Source organism: Pseudorca crassidens, chromosome 3 (genome assembly GCF_039906515.1).
Source record: "Pseudorca crassidens isolate mPseCra1 chromosome 3, mPseCra1.hap1, whole genome shotgun sequence".
NCBI classification, from domain to species: domain Eukaryota; kingdom Metazoa; phylum Chordata; class Mammalia; order Artiodactyla; family Delphinidae; genus Pseudorca; species Pseudorca crassidens.
Genome location: NC_090298.1, coordinates 127385112 through 127402148, shown reverse-complemented (window position 1 = coordinate 127402148; position 17037 = coordinate 127385112). Strand labels below are relative to the sequence as shown.

Here is a 17037-nt window from a genome sequence, read left to right as displayed (position 1 = left end):
TGCATTAAAAGACAAGTCTTTGGAGTTTTTCAAAAGAAAAACATGTGAACACGAAGAACAGAAGCAATTATTGAAGACCACCACTTCATCAAATGTGTCTGCACTGAGAGCATCATTCTTAGTGGCTAACCGCATTGCTAAAGCTAAGAAGCCCTTTACTGTTGGTGAAGAGTTGATCCTGCCTGCTGCTAAGGACATTTGTCGTGAAAATTTAGGAGAGGCTGCAGTTCAAAAGGTGGCACGTGTTCCTCTTTCGGCGTAACTAGACGATGAAATAGCAGAGGATACTGAGGCACAATTGTTAGAGAGGATTAATGAGTCACCATGGTATGCAATCCAGGTTGACGAGTCTACCGATGTTGACAACAAGACAACAATGCTTGTTTTTGTGCAATATATTTTTCAGGAGGATGTTCTTGAGGATATGTTATGTGCACTTTTGTTGCCAGTCAACACCACAGCTGCAAAACTATTCGAGTCTTTGAATGATTACATGTCAGGAAAACTGAATTGGTCATTTTGTGTCGGTACATGCACGGATGCAGCAGCTGCCATGACTGGATGGCTTTCTGGTTTCACTACTCGGGTCAAAGAGGTCGCTTCTGAATTGAGTCTATGCACTGTGTCATCCATAGAGAAGTGCTGGCTAGCCAAAAAATGTCACCTGAACTTAACAACGTTTTGGAGGATGTGATTAAAATTATCAGTCACATTAAAGTACATGCCCTTAACTCACATCTGTTTGCGCAGCTCTGTGAGGAGATGGACACAGAGCACACACACACACACGTCTTCTCTTATACACAGAAGTGAGATGGCTTCTGAAGGTAGATCTCTGCCTAGAATTTTTGAGTTACAAGAGCTGCTCCAGAGATTTCTTTTAGAAAAACAGCCACCACTGGCAGCACATTTCAGTGACACAGAATGGGTCACAAAACTTCCTTACTGGTGTGACATATTCAACCTGCTCGACGAACTCAATCTGTCACTTCAGGGGAGAACGACAACTGTGCTGAAGTCGGCAGATAAAGTGGCTGCATTCAAAGCCAAACTGGAATTGGGGGTGGGGGGCGACAAGTGAACGTTGGGATTTTTGACATGTTTCAAACATTAGCAGAGATTTTGAAAGAGGCTGAGCCAGGGCCTTCTTTCTCCCAGCTGGTGCATGATCACCTATCTCAGCTTTCAAAAGAGTTTAAGCATAATTTCCCAACCACAGAAGACCCCCGAAATGGGAAGGAAGGCATCTGAGACCCATTTGTGAATAAGCCAGGTGAATCAACTTTGTCCGTGCTAGAAGAGGATCAACTGCTTGAGATCGCAAATGACGGTGACCTTAAAAGCATGTTTGAGACAACTTCAAATCTCCATACATTCTGTATTAAGGTCAAGGCGGAATATCCTGAGATTGCCACAAAAGCACTGAAAAGCCTGCTTCCATTTCCAACATCCTGTCTTTGCGAAGCAGAGTTTTCTGCAGTGACAGCAACCAAAACAAGATCATGGAGTAGACTACACATAAGCAACACACTTCGGGTGCCACTGTCTCCCATCACCCCCAGATGGTACCATCTAGTTGCAGGAAAACAAGATCAGGGCTCCCACTGGTTCTGCATTATGGTGAGTTGTATAATTATTTCGTTATATATTACAATGTAATAATAACAGAAACAAAGTGCACACTAAATGTAATGCGCTTGAATCATCCCGAAACCGTCCCCCCCACCGACCTGCTCCGTGGAAAAATTGTCTTCCACGAAATCAGTCCCTGGTGCCAAAAACGTTGTGGGACCGCTGGTCTAAATTACACCCGTTCTACATGCCCACCTCCTCTGGGTATTGTTCCCTGATCCACACAGCAGAATCGCCACCTTATTTTTCCCTTCTCAACTCAACCCTATTTAAAAAAAAAAAAAGAGGTAGATTTATTTTTTTCCTTTAATTTATTTATTTAAAAATTTTTAGTTTATTGAGGTAACATTGATTTATAACATTATATAAATTTCATGTGTAGGACATTATATTTCGACTTCTCACCACCAAAAGTTTAGTTTCCATCAGTCACCTGTTGATTTAAAAAATATTCACAACCTGAAAGTTGAGAGTTATGTTTTATCCAGTGGGAATTTTTAGGACTCAAGCCCAGGAGGCAGCACCTCAAGTAACCCTGAGAGAACTGCTTCAAGGAGGTGGGTGGGGGAGCCAGGTTATATAGAAGTTTTGCAACAAAGGGCAGGTAGTTGGGAACATCAAAAGATTATTGTTAATTAAAGAAAACCAGATACCCCAAGTTAAGGAATTTAGCACTTTTCTGTGTATGGGAAGATGCAAGAGTCTCAGCTCACTGAACTCATTCCTTTGATATGCATCTCAGCTATCTAGGGACAGTATCCTATATTTTCATATTCTTAGTTTCCTCAAGGTTCACAGTAGGGAGTGGCTGCAATCTGATGGCTGCCTGATAGCAGGTATTCTTTCCTTCCTGAGTTTCCTCAGGGCTCACCGGCTCACATTGGAGGGCTGCAATCACTGATGAGTGTGACATCCTTTGTTTAAATATTCCATTTATCAATCCCTCCTTTTGGTCAGAAATTTGATCAATGTTTGGGAGACATTTCATGACCAAATTTTGTCCCACAGCGCTGGGAGGCTCATCCCAGATCAGGAGAAAATTCTTGTTGCTATGCCATTCCAGGTGTAATTTTTGGATTAGGCCCTGTTGGTAATTAAAGAGTCTCTGGATCCTCTGTCTTACTAGTCTACTATGATCTAGGAAATATTTTTCCTTATCGTTTCTTCCCATACCTAGAATCACACTATCACAATTATTTTATAAGAGTCATAAATGTGATTTATTTTTTCAAGATGTTTAGCCATCATCAAATTTGTTGGAGGCCTGGTTGCCCACTAAGTACTGTAAGAGACAACAATCTTATAAGATAGACAGGATATAAGTAATGCAGCTAGTAATATTGACAAAGTCATAGTGCAGCAGGGAGACACAAATCATCAACAATTCGGAAAAAGGGAACAAATTAAAACAAGGATTAGTATAACTAGTTGTAATAAACCATCCAGTCCATAGGAGAGCCAGGTGGAGAAGCCAAATTATGGGCAGGATCAGGTACAGAGAAAAAGATAAATGTTTTATCTTTGTTTACAAAGGTATACTTTATCAAGTTGTATGTCATAGCATAAGAGAAAAGTTTTTTCTGAAAAACAAAGATTAAAGCTAGTATACTTCCCAAAGTCATAAAAGTTATAAATCATATTCATCAGTTCATTCAGTCCCGTGTAATTGATTCCTGTTGATCTGGATGAAGTAATCAGGTTTTCCGTCATTTGTTACACAGTAAAGGCCATCAGAAACTTATGTTTGTTAAAAAAAAGTTCTTTTTATGAGTCTTGAAAATCTTCATTTTGTAAAAGCATCAGGACAAAACTTAAAATAACGTGGTTAAAGATTTGAGTACAAGGCAATTAGTAGGAAACGTGGATATTTCTGTGACATATAACATTTTAGAATAACCGGAATTATGACTGATAACGTTATATCAGGGCATACCAATGTTAGGAATTCCATATAAATTTTGGAATATCTATATTAATGACATTTATCCATACACTATAACCTAATTTTCATCTCCAGTCACTTGACATTGTTTCTGAAGTAATTAAACATACGAAATAAACTTAGTTTAACATTCCTCTCTAAGATGTCTGACATGTTCCTTCAAAGCATCCCAGAGTCAGCTGGAGGCTAAAAGAGCTTTAATTGGATTTTAATATTTGGGAAGTTTGTTAAAAATATCAAAACATTTTAAAATATAACAGGTCACTGTGAAACAATATTTATTCATTTAACCAAAGTCACAAAAAGATTACTTAAGGGCACAGAAACTCACACAATCTGTTATCAAAAAGGAGCACTCTGAGAAACTTTGTTCAAATTCCAGTCTTGTACCGGCTTATTTAACAACAAAATCTATTTACTTAATTAACTTCAATCTAAATTTAGTTAATCCTGACCACGTATAAAACTTTTTCCCCCCCTCAGGGTTTTCTTCCACAACCTTTCATCACTTCTGTCTTTATATCAGCCTGTCCCTTATTTTTTTATCCAAATAAACCAACCAGCCCTAAGACATATTTTTTTTCTTTTCCCTCAATAAAATGTAATTCCATTCCTCAAACCTTCTTTACTGAAAACGCACATTCTACTTTCCTACTGTACACTGAAATGTTTCCGTATTATTCCTGTTAGCTTTAATTACATGTTTAAATTGGAATCCTCAACTCTTAAAAACCTTAATTTCTAGTGAAAGTTAAGAAGTAAGCAATTATGAACTGTCTTTCACATTAACATTCTGTAAATTGGTGGACATAAATACCAGTGATGATTTCTAAAAACATTTGTTTTCTTATAGAGGACATCTCAGGGTGGCACCAAACATTTTCATTAATAGTCCTAAATACCTTTCGTTTCTCTATTTAGTAATTGATGTCTCAGTATCTTATTTTTTTGGAAATTATCTAGCTATTTAATAAACTTCCATCACTTAAATTAGCAGAACTCTAGAACTTTAAGGTATCAAGTATCTGTAAAGATCATTTTAACTAGACATTCCTAAAATATAATTAATTTTAAAGAGTTTACCCAAAAGTTCTTATCTCATTTACATTTACTTTAAAGTTTCAGCATATCAAGTTCTTTCCTTGCAACAGGTATAATAAGGTCTTATTTGACTTCTATTAAACCTGGGTAATAAAGCATTATACTTAATGTTGATGACTAAGGATATGTCTATTAATTAGATCAACAAACAAACTTTAATACCAGATATCAACTTCATATTGAATATTTCCCAGTTCATGTGAACCTGAAAGTCATTTTGGCCGGTTTCTTTATTTGTAATCACTTTCTTTTAAAATTAAATAGAGCTCTTTATAAATTCAATTTTGATAATACTTTCCAGAGGTAGAGATATTTCATATATATAATGTGTACATAGACATAAACAGGCAAAACTAGAGAGCTCATGGCTTCACTTTAAAAAAAAAAAGTTATGAATCAGGTATTACAATATAAACTTACCAGTTTACAAAGAACAGTTGGAATACGTTAAAGTTGCTTGCTCAGATGACTAAGGCTTTACTATTTGTAAAGTTTAGCTGAGGGAGCATTCCCAGCGGTTTGAATTTTAAAACTGCCACTTTGCTACTTTTTTCCTTGGTTTCAGGTCTTGCCAGACTGAGCTAATTAGGCTCAGTCTCAGTTCCTTGTGGCCTGTATTTGCGTTTTCAGTTTGTAGAGATTTGCAACAGAAAGACAGTTGCTTTTAGTTTCCCAAAGAACAGGTTTGTTACCTAAACCATACTAAAAGGTTTTTTCAGTGACAAGATTTCTAACTAAACTGAAATTTATTTTACGAGTTCTGTGTTCGAGAACTTTAGTGTTTAATTTCTCATGCCTTTAATGGTTTGTATAAGGCATTCAGCAAAGACCTTCTTTCTGAGTTTACAAGTTAAGCCAGAGCAAAATCACTGTTTTTCTTTTTATTAGTCCTTGAATGTTACTTCCCAGTTTTACTTACTTTTATGGCTCAGGTGACACTATTGGTGTCTTTTAGTATGTTCAATTAATATTTCCTGAGGGGCGGATTTATATGCCTTGTCTTATAATACCATGTAGGGGAGGTATTTTCTAGTGAAGCATGCCTATCCCACAATATAATTAAACAAAACAGATGTATCCATCTTATATAAAGTCCATTTAAATATACCAATTTTATATATTTGCATCTCAATGCCGTCAGCTTTTTACTTTTCATTAGGATCCAATCAACAAGTTTACAGGAGGAGTTCTAGAAGTTTTTCTTTTTTTTTGTTCCCTGTCTATTTTATCTATTTTTATATAAAAGGCTCTGGGATCCCCAGAGCGGGGTTGAGCCAAGGAACTCAGACCCTTTGGCCTAGCTGTTGTCCCAAATCGTTGTTGGTCAGGTATCTCAGCGTTAAAAGAAAATTTTTTTCTAGCCCCTTAAATATATTTTAAAACTGGGGTAAATAGAACGGACTTGTTTGGCTTTTAATGTTGGGGACCAGTAGGGGGGTCCCTTTTGACCCATTTAACCTTAGGTCGTGTAGTAATGTCAGATACCTTGTGTTTTAATTACATAAATGTCCATTTTATTTATCCCATTTTAAATAACCATCTAAAGATTTCTTTATTTATTTGAGATAATTCCTTTAAAATTTCTACCTTGGTGGAAATAGTATCCAGACTTTCCTTACAGGATTTTTCCTGTTAACGTTAATTATTCTAATGTTTTTATTAGCATCTGTAAGACCCACTGAGGGAAAGCAAAGATCAGGAATGAAATTTCCCAAACCAGTTTTTCTTACTTGTTTTAAACTAAAGAAGATCTTAGGTTAATCATTAGATGTATTTCTTTTTTCCACCTTTAATTTGATTTTTTTTATTTTTATAGGTACCAGTAAAACAGTTGTTTATAATAAGAGTGCACTAGACTCACCAATTTGTTAGTTTCTCCAGTTTTAAAAGGATCCATCATTTGGCCATTAAAAACATATATATATTTATAGTGATTCAAATCATTAAGACGCAAGAGGCTTCCCCATAAGAGAGTGGGGGAGATTGTAACCAAGGTAAAATACGAGAGTTTACTCTCAGAAACAGTATGGCAGAGGTTAAGTTTTCCAAACATATACATACACATATAGACATACATGGAATGTCCTAGGAAGATCAGGTAGAACATATACATCTCAAAGACACAGAAAGAGAAATGCAGGTTTCCCTTTACAAGGACTTTGTTTAAAGTCAGAATTCTGAAAAGGTATTTTTATCAAGCCAGCTTTTTAACCTTAATTTAACTTAACTGCCTCTGCACTAAAAGGGCCTCTTCATTTTTAGGTCGAGATTTACTTTAATTTCCAATTAAGTAAATACTAATTGATATAGATCTGAAAACCCGGGCTCATAGGTCCAGATGGTTAACTCAAATTCCTTAGCAAATCCCAATGGATTTTTTTTTTAATATTTATTTATTTATTTTGGCTGCGCCAGGTCTTAGTTGCAGCACGTGGGCTCTTAGTTGCGGCATGTGGCCTTCTTATTTGCAGCATGTGGCCTTCTTAGTTGCGGCATGCGTTCTTCTTAGTTGCGGCATGCGGCTTTCTTAGTTGCGGCATGCGGCTTTCTTAGTTGCAGCATGCATGCAGGATCTAGTTCTCCAACCAGGGATCGAACCTGGGCCCCCTGCATTGGGAGCGCAGAGTCTTACCCACTGGACCACCAGGGAAGTCCCAACAAATCCCAATGGATCTTGACTTGGATCGGGAAGTTCCTTAGCCAAGGCTCTAAGTTCTGTTTCGGTCCAGGGTGTGTACCTAAGCACCAAGGATGGCTCACCTCTCCCTGTAATAGTTTTCTCCTTAAAGAGAGCTATAATCACTTCTGATTTTTTATCTTCCGTTGCTGGGGAAGAGGGAGCAGCAGGAAGTGGAAGAGTTAAAAGAGAAAAAGAGATAGCGTCTGGGCCAGGGAATTCTGATAGGAAAGGATACATGGGAGGAGCAGAGGGAGAGACAGAGTCAAAGACAGAGTGCTAGCAGCCTTTTTTAGTTCTGATGGTTTCAAAAAGTTACTCTATCATTTTCTCTTTTAGAAGCTTCTAGGTACCAATCATTGTAAGCTTTCCATTCAGTCTAGTTGGTCTTATGGCCGGCTTTTTCTAACTGTGCACACAAATATAGCAATTTTGGAATATCAGAAGAACCTAAATTTGGCCATTTTAGGTTGAGATCTCCTTTAGTATAATTTCCCCAATTAACTAGGTACTTGTAAGTATGAGCTCTGTACAGTGTGGTACATGAATCTGGCTGGGGTGTTAGTCGGAGGTCGGTTTTCTGATGCCCCTCGTTTCTCTGTTTTGAGAGATTCTATTTCCCATTTTAAGTTGAATTTGTCAGGGATGAAATTTACTAGTGAAGCTGTATCGTGGGCCAGTGTGCTGCCTGTGAGCTTTACTCCTCTAGGCATCACCCTACAGTCGTTTCAGCCCTCTTCTCCCTTCGGTGGTCTAAGACCACTGCAGGTGCTTGGATCACTGAATGGCCAATTCTTATCCGCAACCCCTGGACGAGCAAGTGCTTTAATGAATGAGTAGGTTTCCCTATGGGACCACTGCACCGGTGTGAGGCCTCTGCCTCCACCACTCCCGTAAATTTCTCAGTTGCCTGAGAAAGCTGTAACCGGCCGGGGGCAGTCTTGTCCCTTTTCTTTAGAGCAAGGCTCTCATGTAATATCTTCACTTTTATCCCAACAAATTCTATTAAGGCAGCCAAACTGAGGAAAAGCGTCAGATCAACCTCTTACCTAACTACTCAGCCAACCACTCAGTCTCCTACAACTGAGCAAACCCTGGTTTCTTTCAACCAGGCACTCCCCCCACCCTACCCTCCCCCCGCCCAGTATCTTTCAACTGGGTGGGTATTTCCCTGGTATCTTTCAACCAAAGCCTGGGCGGGGGGCAGGTACCCGCTATACACCACCAAATACAGCTCAGGATCATCAACCAACATGGGAGATCCGAGAACCAGGAGAGACTTACCCAAATTCGTCTGAACTCTCCAAGGAGGCGGACGGGCACAAGGGGCCTCTGCTGGTACCAAGCCTCCGGTTCCTCATAGAGTTCAGGCAAAGGAGAGAAGTCCACTCTGGGTCCCTTGCTCATGGTCACCATAACTGTTGACTTAAAAAAAAAAGCACAACGTGAGAGTTGTGAGTTAAGTTTTATTTGGGGCAAAATGAGCACTGCATCCGAGGAGACAGAGTTTCAGATAGCTCTGAGAAACTGCTCTGAACAGGCAGGTTATATAGAAGGTTTGTAACCTGCCATCTAGCAGCCATCAGACTGGGGCCACTCCCTACGGTGAGCTCTGAGGAAACTCAGGACGTGAAAATACAGGATACTGGCCCCAGATAGCTGAGGTACATATCCAAGGAATGAGTTCAGGGAGCCCAGACTCTTGCACCTTCCCATACATAGAAAGGCGCTAAATTCCTTAACTTGAGATATCTGGTCTTCTTTAATTAACAATAATCTTCTGATGTTCCCGACTACCTGCCCTTGGTTGCAAAAACTTCTGTGTAACCTGGCTCCCCCCCTCACCTCCTCAGAGCAGTTCTCTCAGGGTTACTTGAGGTGCTGCCTCCTGGGCTTGAAGTCCGAAAAATTCCCTCCGAGTAAAACCTAACTCTCAACTTTTAGGTTGTGAATAATTTTTTAAGTCAACACCTAATGGAATATTTCTCTCTCTTTTTTTTTTTAAGGTAAGGTACTAGTTTTATCTATCTATCTATCTATTTAATTATTTATTTTTGGCTGTGTTGGGTCTTAGTTGCTGCGCGCAGGCTTTCTCTAGTTGCAGTGAGCAGGGGTTACTCTTCGTTGCTGTGTGTGGGCTTCTCATTGCGGTGGATTCTCTTGTTGCGGAGCACAGGCTTTAGGTGCGTGGGCTTCAGTAGTTGTGGCACGCGGGCTCAGTAGTTGTGGCACACAGGCTTAGTTGCTCTGCGGCATGTGGGATCTTCCCGGACCAGAGCTCAAACCTGTGTCCCCTGCATTGGTAGGCGGATTCTTAACCACCGCACCAACAGAGAAGTCCCTCACTATTTTTTAATGCCCAAACTTCATAGCATAAATGTATCTCTCCCACTATAATTTTTCTGTACAATATTTATTTAGGAAACATTTACATTTATGTCCCCAGACTCAATACAACAGGTTTAACAAAACAATCTGTGAGAAATATCTTGAGATATTTCTTACACTGTCTTACATCCCAGACACAGCCAAATGTTAGAATCCCACACAGACAGCTTAGAACACAGAACAAATGTCCACAAAGAGGATGTGGAAGATGTTACTGTAAACAAAGCAACTTTTTGTAACAAGCACGTTAATTTGTGTTCAGAATCACATTGTAAGCATTTATAGCCTAACATCAGTTAATTACGTACATAGCGACACTCTACTGAGTTTTAGTTATGTTTCAAAAATTGGCTGAGTGTTTGGGTTGATGTGTCATGTGACATAATCTTTCCAATTCAAAATAATAGGAACTTGATTATCAGGCATGTTTGCACAGGTCAAAATTTTAGGAGCAGGTTACTGATATTAAGAAGGGTTTCTTTTCCCCACAACAACTAGGTATTTTGTTTTTAGGGAAAAACTGTAATAAGGGCTCTCATTCAACTCAACCTAAAGTAAATGGGGAACAAAAGGAGACTGTGTGAGAAAGATCTTGGGAATGTTCATGGAACGGTCAAGCCCCAGGAAGGATCCTGAGGCAGTCAGAGGTGGGAGCAGACACACCCAGGAGTCAGGTCATATCAGGGCTTCCCGAGCCTCTGCTCAGGTTGACTCTGTGTATTGGCTTCCTTCCTTCCTTTTGATGTGAACGAGCTCTATCCACAGCTCTTGACTTTTACTTTTTACCAGTGGTTGAGAGTCCGCCTGCCGACGCAGGGGACACAGGTTCGTGCCCCGGTCCGGGAAGATCCCATATGCCGCGGAGCGGCTGGGCCCGTGAGCCATGGCCGCTGAGCCTGCGCGTCCAGAGCCTGTGCTCCGCAACGGGAGGGGCCACAACAGTGAGAGGCCCGTGTACCGCAAAAAAAAAACAAAACAAAAAACAACTTCATTTAGAATTTGACTTGGGAAAGTTTGTCAAAGATAACAAAAGGTTTTAAAACACTTGGTCAAATGGGATCGCAGGTCACTGTGAAATAATACTTATTCATTCAACCAAAGTGACAATAAAAGATTTTAAAGACAACTATAGAAAGTTATACCAGATTGCTTAAACGGTAAAGAAACTTTACAATATGTTACCAAAAGCAAATCAGTATTCTAAGAAAACTTTGTTCTCTTAACATACAGAGAAAACCAAATTCTAGTTTTTGTACCAGCTTACTTTTAATATTAAAATTTATTTGCTCAATTAAATTTCACTATTATCCAGTCTTTCTTTTTTTTTTTTCCCCGAGAGAAGGAAGGATTAATTATTACTTGCAGCAAGTAAGGAGAACACTGAGGATCTTTCCCACAGCAGTGTCTCCCCAGACAGCAAAACTGGGGACATTTTAAGCTAAGGGTACATGCATATTCATGAGGGGGCTTCAGCAGAGGAAAATCCAGCATAGAATTGGGGCAGAGGTTGACAGAGTGCAAGCTTTAGTTGGTTGAAATCAAGAGGTTCCACATCATCATTCTGTCCTCCACATGGGTGGGGGGCCCTCAGTTCCTGCAGAGCTCAAAGATGTATTATTATGTATATCCTTTGGGAGGAACTAAGACTCTGCTTTACCAGCACACGATTGTTTGGCTGCCATTTCTCTGTTCCTGTATTCCTTTGTTCCCTTAAGATCATTAGTTACTGAGAACTATTCAAGGACAAGCATTGCAGCCAGGCTTAGATCACAAAATTAGTGCAGGAAAGAAAGTGGGGCATGAGAGGGTGGTCACATCCCACCCAGGTCTCAGGCGAATCCCTAGGATGGCTGCTGAGTATGGGTTCTTGGCTCAGCACAGGAAAGAATTCAAGGGTGAACTGAAGTGAAAGAAGCCTCATTCAGGGAGATACACACTCCACAGACAGAGTGTGGGCCACCTCAGAAGGCGAGAGGCCAATATTAGCCAGTCTTGACCGCGTACAAAACTTTTCTTGGGTTTCCTTTCCCACAAACCTTCTAAAACTTTCTTTTTCACCTTGAGATTTTGTCCTGTGTTTTCCCTTTCTTTGTCTCTCTCCAGGACAAAATTACTTTCTCTTAGCAAAATGCATTTCCATTCCGTATACCTTTTCCTTTCATATAAAAGTGTTTTCCTTATTTTCACTTAATTTCTAGTGAAAACCAAGAAGGAAGCAATTATGAACTATCTTTTACATTAGCGTTCTATAGATTGGTAAACTTATAAATATTATTTATGATTTTTTTAATGTGCTATTTTTATAGAAAAAATTCACTGTAGCACCCTGGTGCTACACTGAAATTTCAGTCCTAAATATCTTTAACTTCTCTTTAAAAGGAAGCTTATGTTCAGTAATTAATGTTTCAGTATCTTATTTGGGAATGATCTAGATATTTAATGTTAATATTTAACTTCCATCATTTAACTTAACTTAGCAAAACTCTCAGGTTTCAAGTTACCAAAAATCTGGAGAAAGTTAATTTTAAGTAGACATACCATAACATGTAAGTATTCTTAAAGAGATCACCTGAAAGCTCTTACCCCATTTATATCTATTTAATTCACTTGTTCCCAACAATTATGTTTAGATTACCCATGAAACTTTTATGAGACATTAGACCAACTCAGCCATCATTCTAAGCTATTTTTCTTACCAGTGAATTTTATTTATTTTAATTGATTGATCAATTAATTAATTAATATTTTATTTTTGGCTGCGTTGGGTCTTTATTGCTGCACGCAGCCTTTCTCTAGTTGCAGCACGCGGGGGCTACTCTTCATTGCAGTGCGTGGGCTTCTCATTGCTGTGGTTTCTCTTGTTGTAAAGCACGGGCTCTAGGCGTGCAGGCTCAGTAGTTGTGGCTCGCGGGCTTAGTTGCTCCGTGGCATGTGGGATCTTCCCAGACCAGGGCTCAAACCTGTTTCTCCTGCACTGGCAGGCGAATTCTTAACCACTGCACCACCAGGGAAGTCCTTACTGGTGAATTTTTTTTTTTTTTCTTTTTCTTTGTGGTACGCGGGCTTCTCACTGTTGTGGCCTCTCCCGTTGCGGAGCACAGGCTCCGGACGCGCAGGCTCAGCGGTCATGGCTCACGGGCCTAGCCACTGCGTGGCATGTGGGATCTTCCCGGACTGGGGCACGAACCCGTGTCCCCTGCATCAGCAGGCGGACTCTCAACCACTGCGCCACCAGGGAAGCCCCTTACTGGTGAATTTTATAAGAGGGATAATATAACCTTATTTGACTTTTAGTAAACCTGTATTAATTAAACCAACAAACTCTAATAACAAATATTAACTTAATATTGAATATTTCCTAGATCATGTGAACTTGAAATTCATTTGGATTAGTTTCTGTTACATTTAGAAATATTTAATTTGTAAGCACTTTTAAGTCAGTTAAATAGAGCTCTTTTATAAATTTGATTTGATAATACTATCTGAAGGTAGAGACATATCACATGTATAATGGACACACAGAATATAAACAGACATTTTCAGAGATCTCATAGCTTCATTTTAAAACTTAGTCATGAATCAGGTATTAATGATACAGTTTAAACTTACTAGTTTATAAATAACCGTTGGAATAAGTTAAATTTATTTGCTTAGATGACTAAGGCTTTTTTACTATTTGTGGAGAAGACTTTTTAATTTTATTTTTATTTATTTACTTTGGCTGCTCCAGGTCTTCGTTGTGGCACACAGGATCTTCACTGTGGCATGTGGGATCTTTAGTTGTGGCATGCAGACTCTTAGTTGTGGCATGTGTACTCAGTTGTGGCCTGCGGGCTTAGAGCATCCTGCGGCATGCACGCAGCATCTATTTCTCCAACCAGGGATTGAACCCAGGCCCCGTGCATTGGGAGCGCGGAGTCTCACCTACTGGACCACCAGGGAAGTCCTGTGGAGAAGACTTTTAAGGTTTGTATTTGTTCTTAATAAATCTTTATGGAGCCTGTGAATTAAGATTTTGGGTGAGGGAGACTTTCTAGCAGTTTGAGTTTTAAAACCTTCTTTTTCCCTTTTTTTTTTTCCCCCTTTGGTTTCAGGTTCTATCTGATTGAGCTAATTAGGCTCAGTCTTAGGTCATTGTGGGCTATATTTACATTTCTGATTTGTATAGATTTGCAAGACAAAGATACCTGCTTTTAATTCCCCCAAAGAACTGGTCTGCCACCTAAATTATATCAGAAGATTGATTTGCTAGACTACATTTTCCTTAATTTGGTTTTTTTTTTAATATCAGCAAGTATATTTCCCACTAAACTGAAAATCAAGGGCTCTGCATTCTAGAACTTTAGGATTCAATTTATTATGTTTCCAGAAGTTCGCACAAAGCATTCAACAAAGGCCCACTTTCTGAGTGCACAAGTTAAACCCAGAGCAATTTACCCTAGGGGAAAAATGTCTCCATTATTGCTTTTATTATCCCCTGAATATTAGCCCCCAGTTTTTACTTCATATTGTGTGGACTCTGGTAACTCTCTTCGTTTCTTTTAGTATTTTAATTAATATTGATTGGGGGGCAGATTTATACGCCTTGTCTTCTAGTACCAGGAATATTGTGCAAGTATTCCCCAGTGAGACATAATGTCTATCCCACAATATAATTAGGCAAAAGAGATGTAACCATCTTATATAAAGCCCATCAATTTTTATCAACTTTCATCTCAATTCTATTAACTCTTATACCTTTAACTTTAGCTTCCATTAGGACCCATTAACAAGACTTGGTCTTACAAGGAGTCTCAGAAACTTTCATTTTTATCCCCTGGCCATTTTATCCATTTTTGTGTAAAAGGCTTTGGGGTCCACAGTGATGGGTTGAGCCAAGGGACTCAGGCCCTTTTGTCAATCTTGTAACTTGATTAATTGATCTAACTGTTGCCCCAAACAATTGCTGCTCAAGTATCTCAGTGTAATTTTCTTCCAGCCTTATAAATTTTTTTGAACTGGGGTAAATAGAGCAGACCTGTTTGGGTCCCTTTAATGTTGGGGGGGAATGCTAATAGGGTCTCTTTGGCTCATCCAACTTTAGGTGGTGTTGTATCAAAACCTTTGTTTTAATCCCATCAATTCATTTTATTTATCCCACTGCTTAATAACCATCTAAAGATTTCTGTCCTGTTGGGAGGAGTACTTTTAAAATTTCCACCTTTTTGGGGAGAAGGCTCTTGACTTTCTCCTCAGCTTCTTCTTTGTTAATCAACTTAATTAACATTAATTAATCTAATATTTTTATTAGCATCTCTAAGACCCATTGAAGGGAAGCCAAGACCACAAATAAGGCTTCCTAAACCACTTTTTGTTTGTTTAATTTGTTTTAAATTAAGGGTGTTCTTAAGATTAGCTTCTAATTTGGTCTTTCCATGGTACCAATAAAACAGCTATTTATAAGAGAACTCTCTAAAAATTTACAATTTAGAAGTTTCTCCAACTTAAAGGGTCCATTGTCTGGCCATCGATGAGTAGTATTTTAATAGCAACTCAAACCAAGACGACACAAGAGTCATCCTCAAGAGAGAATTCAGAGGATGTGTTACCGAGTCCAGGCTCGCTCTGCTCGCCACACGACAGGCCAATACATCAGGAGACGAGGTGTTGAGGCAAGGAATAGCGACTTTATTTGGAAAGCTGGCAGACCGAGAAGATGGCAGACTAGGGTCCCCCAAAACCATCTTATCAGGGTCTGGATGCCAGTTTCTTTCTTTTTTTTTTTTTTTTTTGCAGTACGTGGGCCTCTCACTGTTGTGGCCTCTCCCGTTGCAGAGCACAGGCTCCGGATGCGCAGGCTCAGTGGCCATGGCTCATGGGCCCAGCTGCTCTGCGGCATGTGGGATCTTCCCGGACCGGGGCACGAACCCGTGTCGCCTGCATCTGCAGGCGAACTCTCAACCACTGCGCCACCAGGGAAGCCCACCAGTTTCTTTTATAGAACAGAGAGGGAGAAGAGGTGAGGAAATAAAGTAAAAAGGCCATTTATCTTGCAAAATAGGAGGGGATCTGTTAATTTCTTCTTTTCTGCAGCCATTCGCAGGTGGGTAGGGTCAAAATGTCTCTGTGAGCTGAGCAAAGACACTTTGGTACCCTGTGGCAGGATGCTTACAGCCTTAGACAGTGATTATAATAACAAAAGCAGTGAAAAGTTAAAGTAAAACAAACAGATCCAACATGGATTCAGAATTGGCTCTTCCCTGTTACAGATGCAGCCTTCACAAAGATCCAGAAAGTTTACTCCCCAAAATAGTCTAAGAAAGTAAAGGCCTGCATTGTAGAGGCGATGCAACAAAGGCGGAGATGACAAAGGCTCCTTATGGGCTGGGACCCCTTCTGATAAATTTCCCTGAAAATTGGCACAGTTAAAGAGACTGCTCAGAATCCCAGTCTATTTGACTGACTGCCAAATGTATGTGTACGTTCTGGACGGCAGAGACCAAGCTCTCCAAACACAGAACAAAATGCCTAAAAAGATCAGTTAGAACATTTACATCTTAAAGGCATGGGGAGAGAAGTGCAAGTTTCTCCTTTACTGGGGAAAGAGGAAGCAGCAGGAGGCAAAGGTGATGAAAGAGAGAGAGAGAGATGGCATCTGGATCAGGCAGTTCATATAAAAGAGGATATGAGGGAGGAGCAGAGAGTGAGGCATGGTTAACATTAGCAACTTTTTAAAAATTCTGATGTTGTTTCAAGCAATTTTTTGGTTGGTTTCCTACAAAGAAGTTAGTTTATCATTTCCTCTTCCAGAAGTTTTTAAATACCAATCAAAATAAGCATTCCATTCAGTCTGCTCTTTAACTGTAGACACACACACAAAAATTAATTTTGGAACGTGAAAAGAGCCCCAATTTGGCCATTTTAGGTTGAGGTTTCCTTTAGTATATTTTCCCCAATTAAGTAAGCATTTGTAAGTATAATTTTCACAGGTAGCATACATGAACCAAGCTGGGGTGTTAGCTGGAGGTTGGCAATCTGTTGCTTCTTTTTTTTTTATTTTGAAATGTTTGTTTCCCATTCTGGGTTGGTTTGTCAGGATGAACTGCTACAGATGATTGTGTGGTGGGCCAAGGTGCTGTCTGTGAGCTTAACTCCTCTAGGTGTCACCCTAGAGTCGTTTCAGCTCTTTTACATGTCTTGGCTTTTCCCCTTGGCAATCTAAGACCTCCGTGGTTGCTCAGATCACTGAGTGGCCAGCTCTTATACGTGGTTCCCCAGAGGAGCAAGTTTTTTAAATTAAATAACTGGGTTTCCCTAT

General features: G+C 39.6%; 1 protein-coding gene across 3 annotated transcripts in view; it reads left to right on the top strand.

The window, feature by feature from the left end:
* Positions 1-17037, top strand: part of SLC36A2 (solute carrier family 36 member 2) — a 114907-nt gene that overhangs the window by 25515 nt on the left and 72355 nt on the right. For all 3 annotated transcript variants that reach the window (XM_067732325.1, XM_067732327.1, XM_067732326.1), the window contains exons 3-4: positions 13471-13706; positions 15516-15738. In XM_067732325.1, the coding sequence (XP_067588426.1) occupies positions 15588-15738 (151 nt within the window). In that variant the 5' untranslated portion in view covers positions 13471-13706; positions 15516-15587. The remainder of the gene's footprint in view (positions 1-13470; positions 13707-15515; positions 15739-17037) is intronic.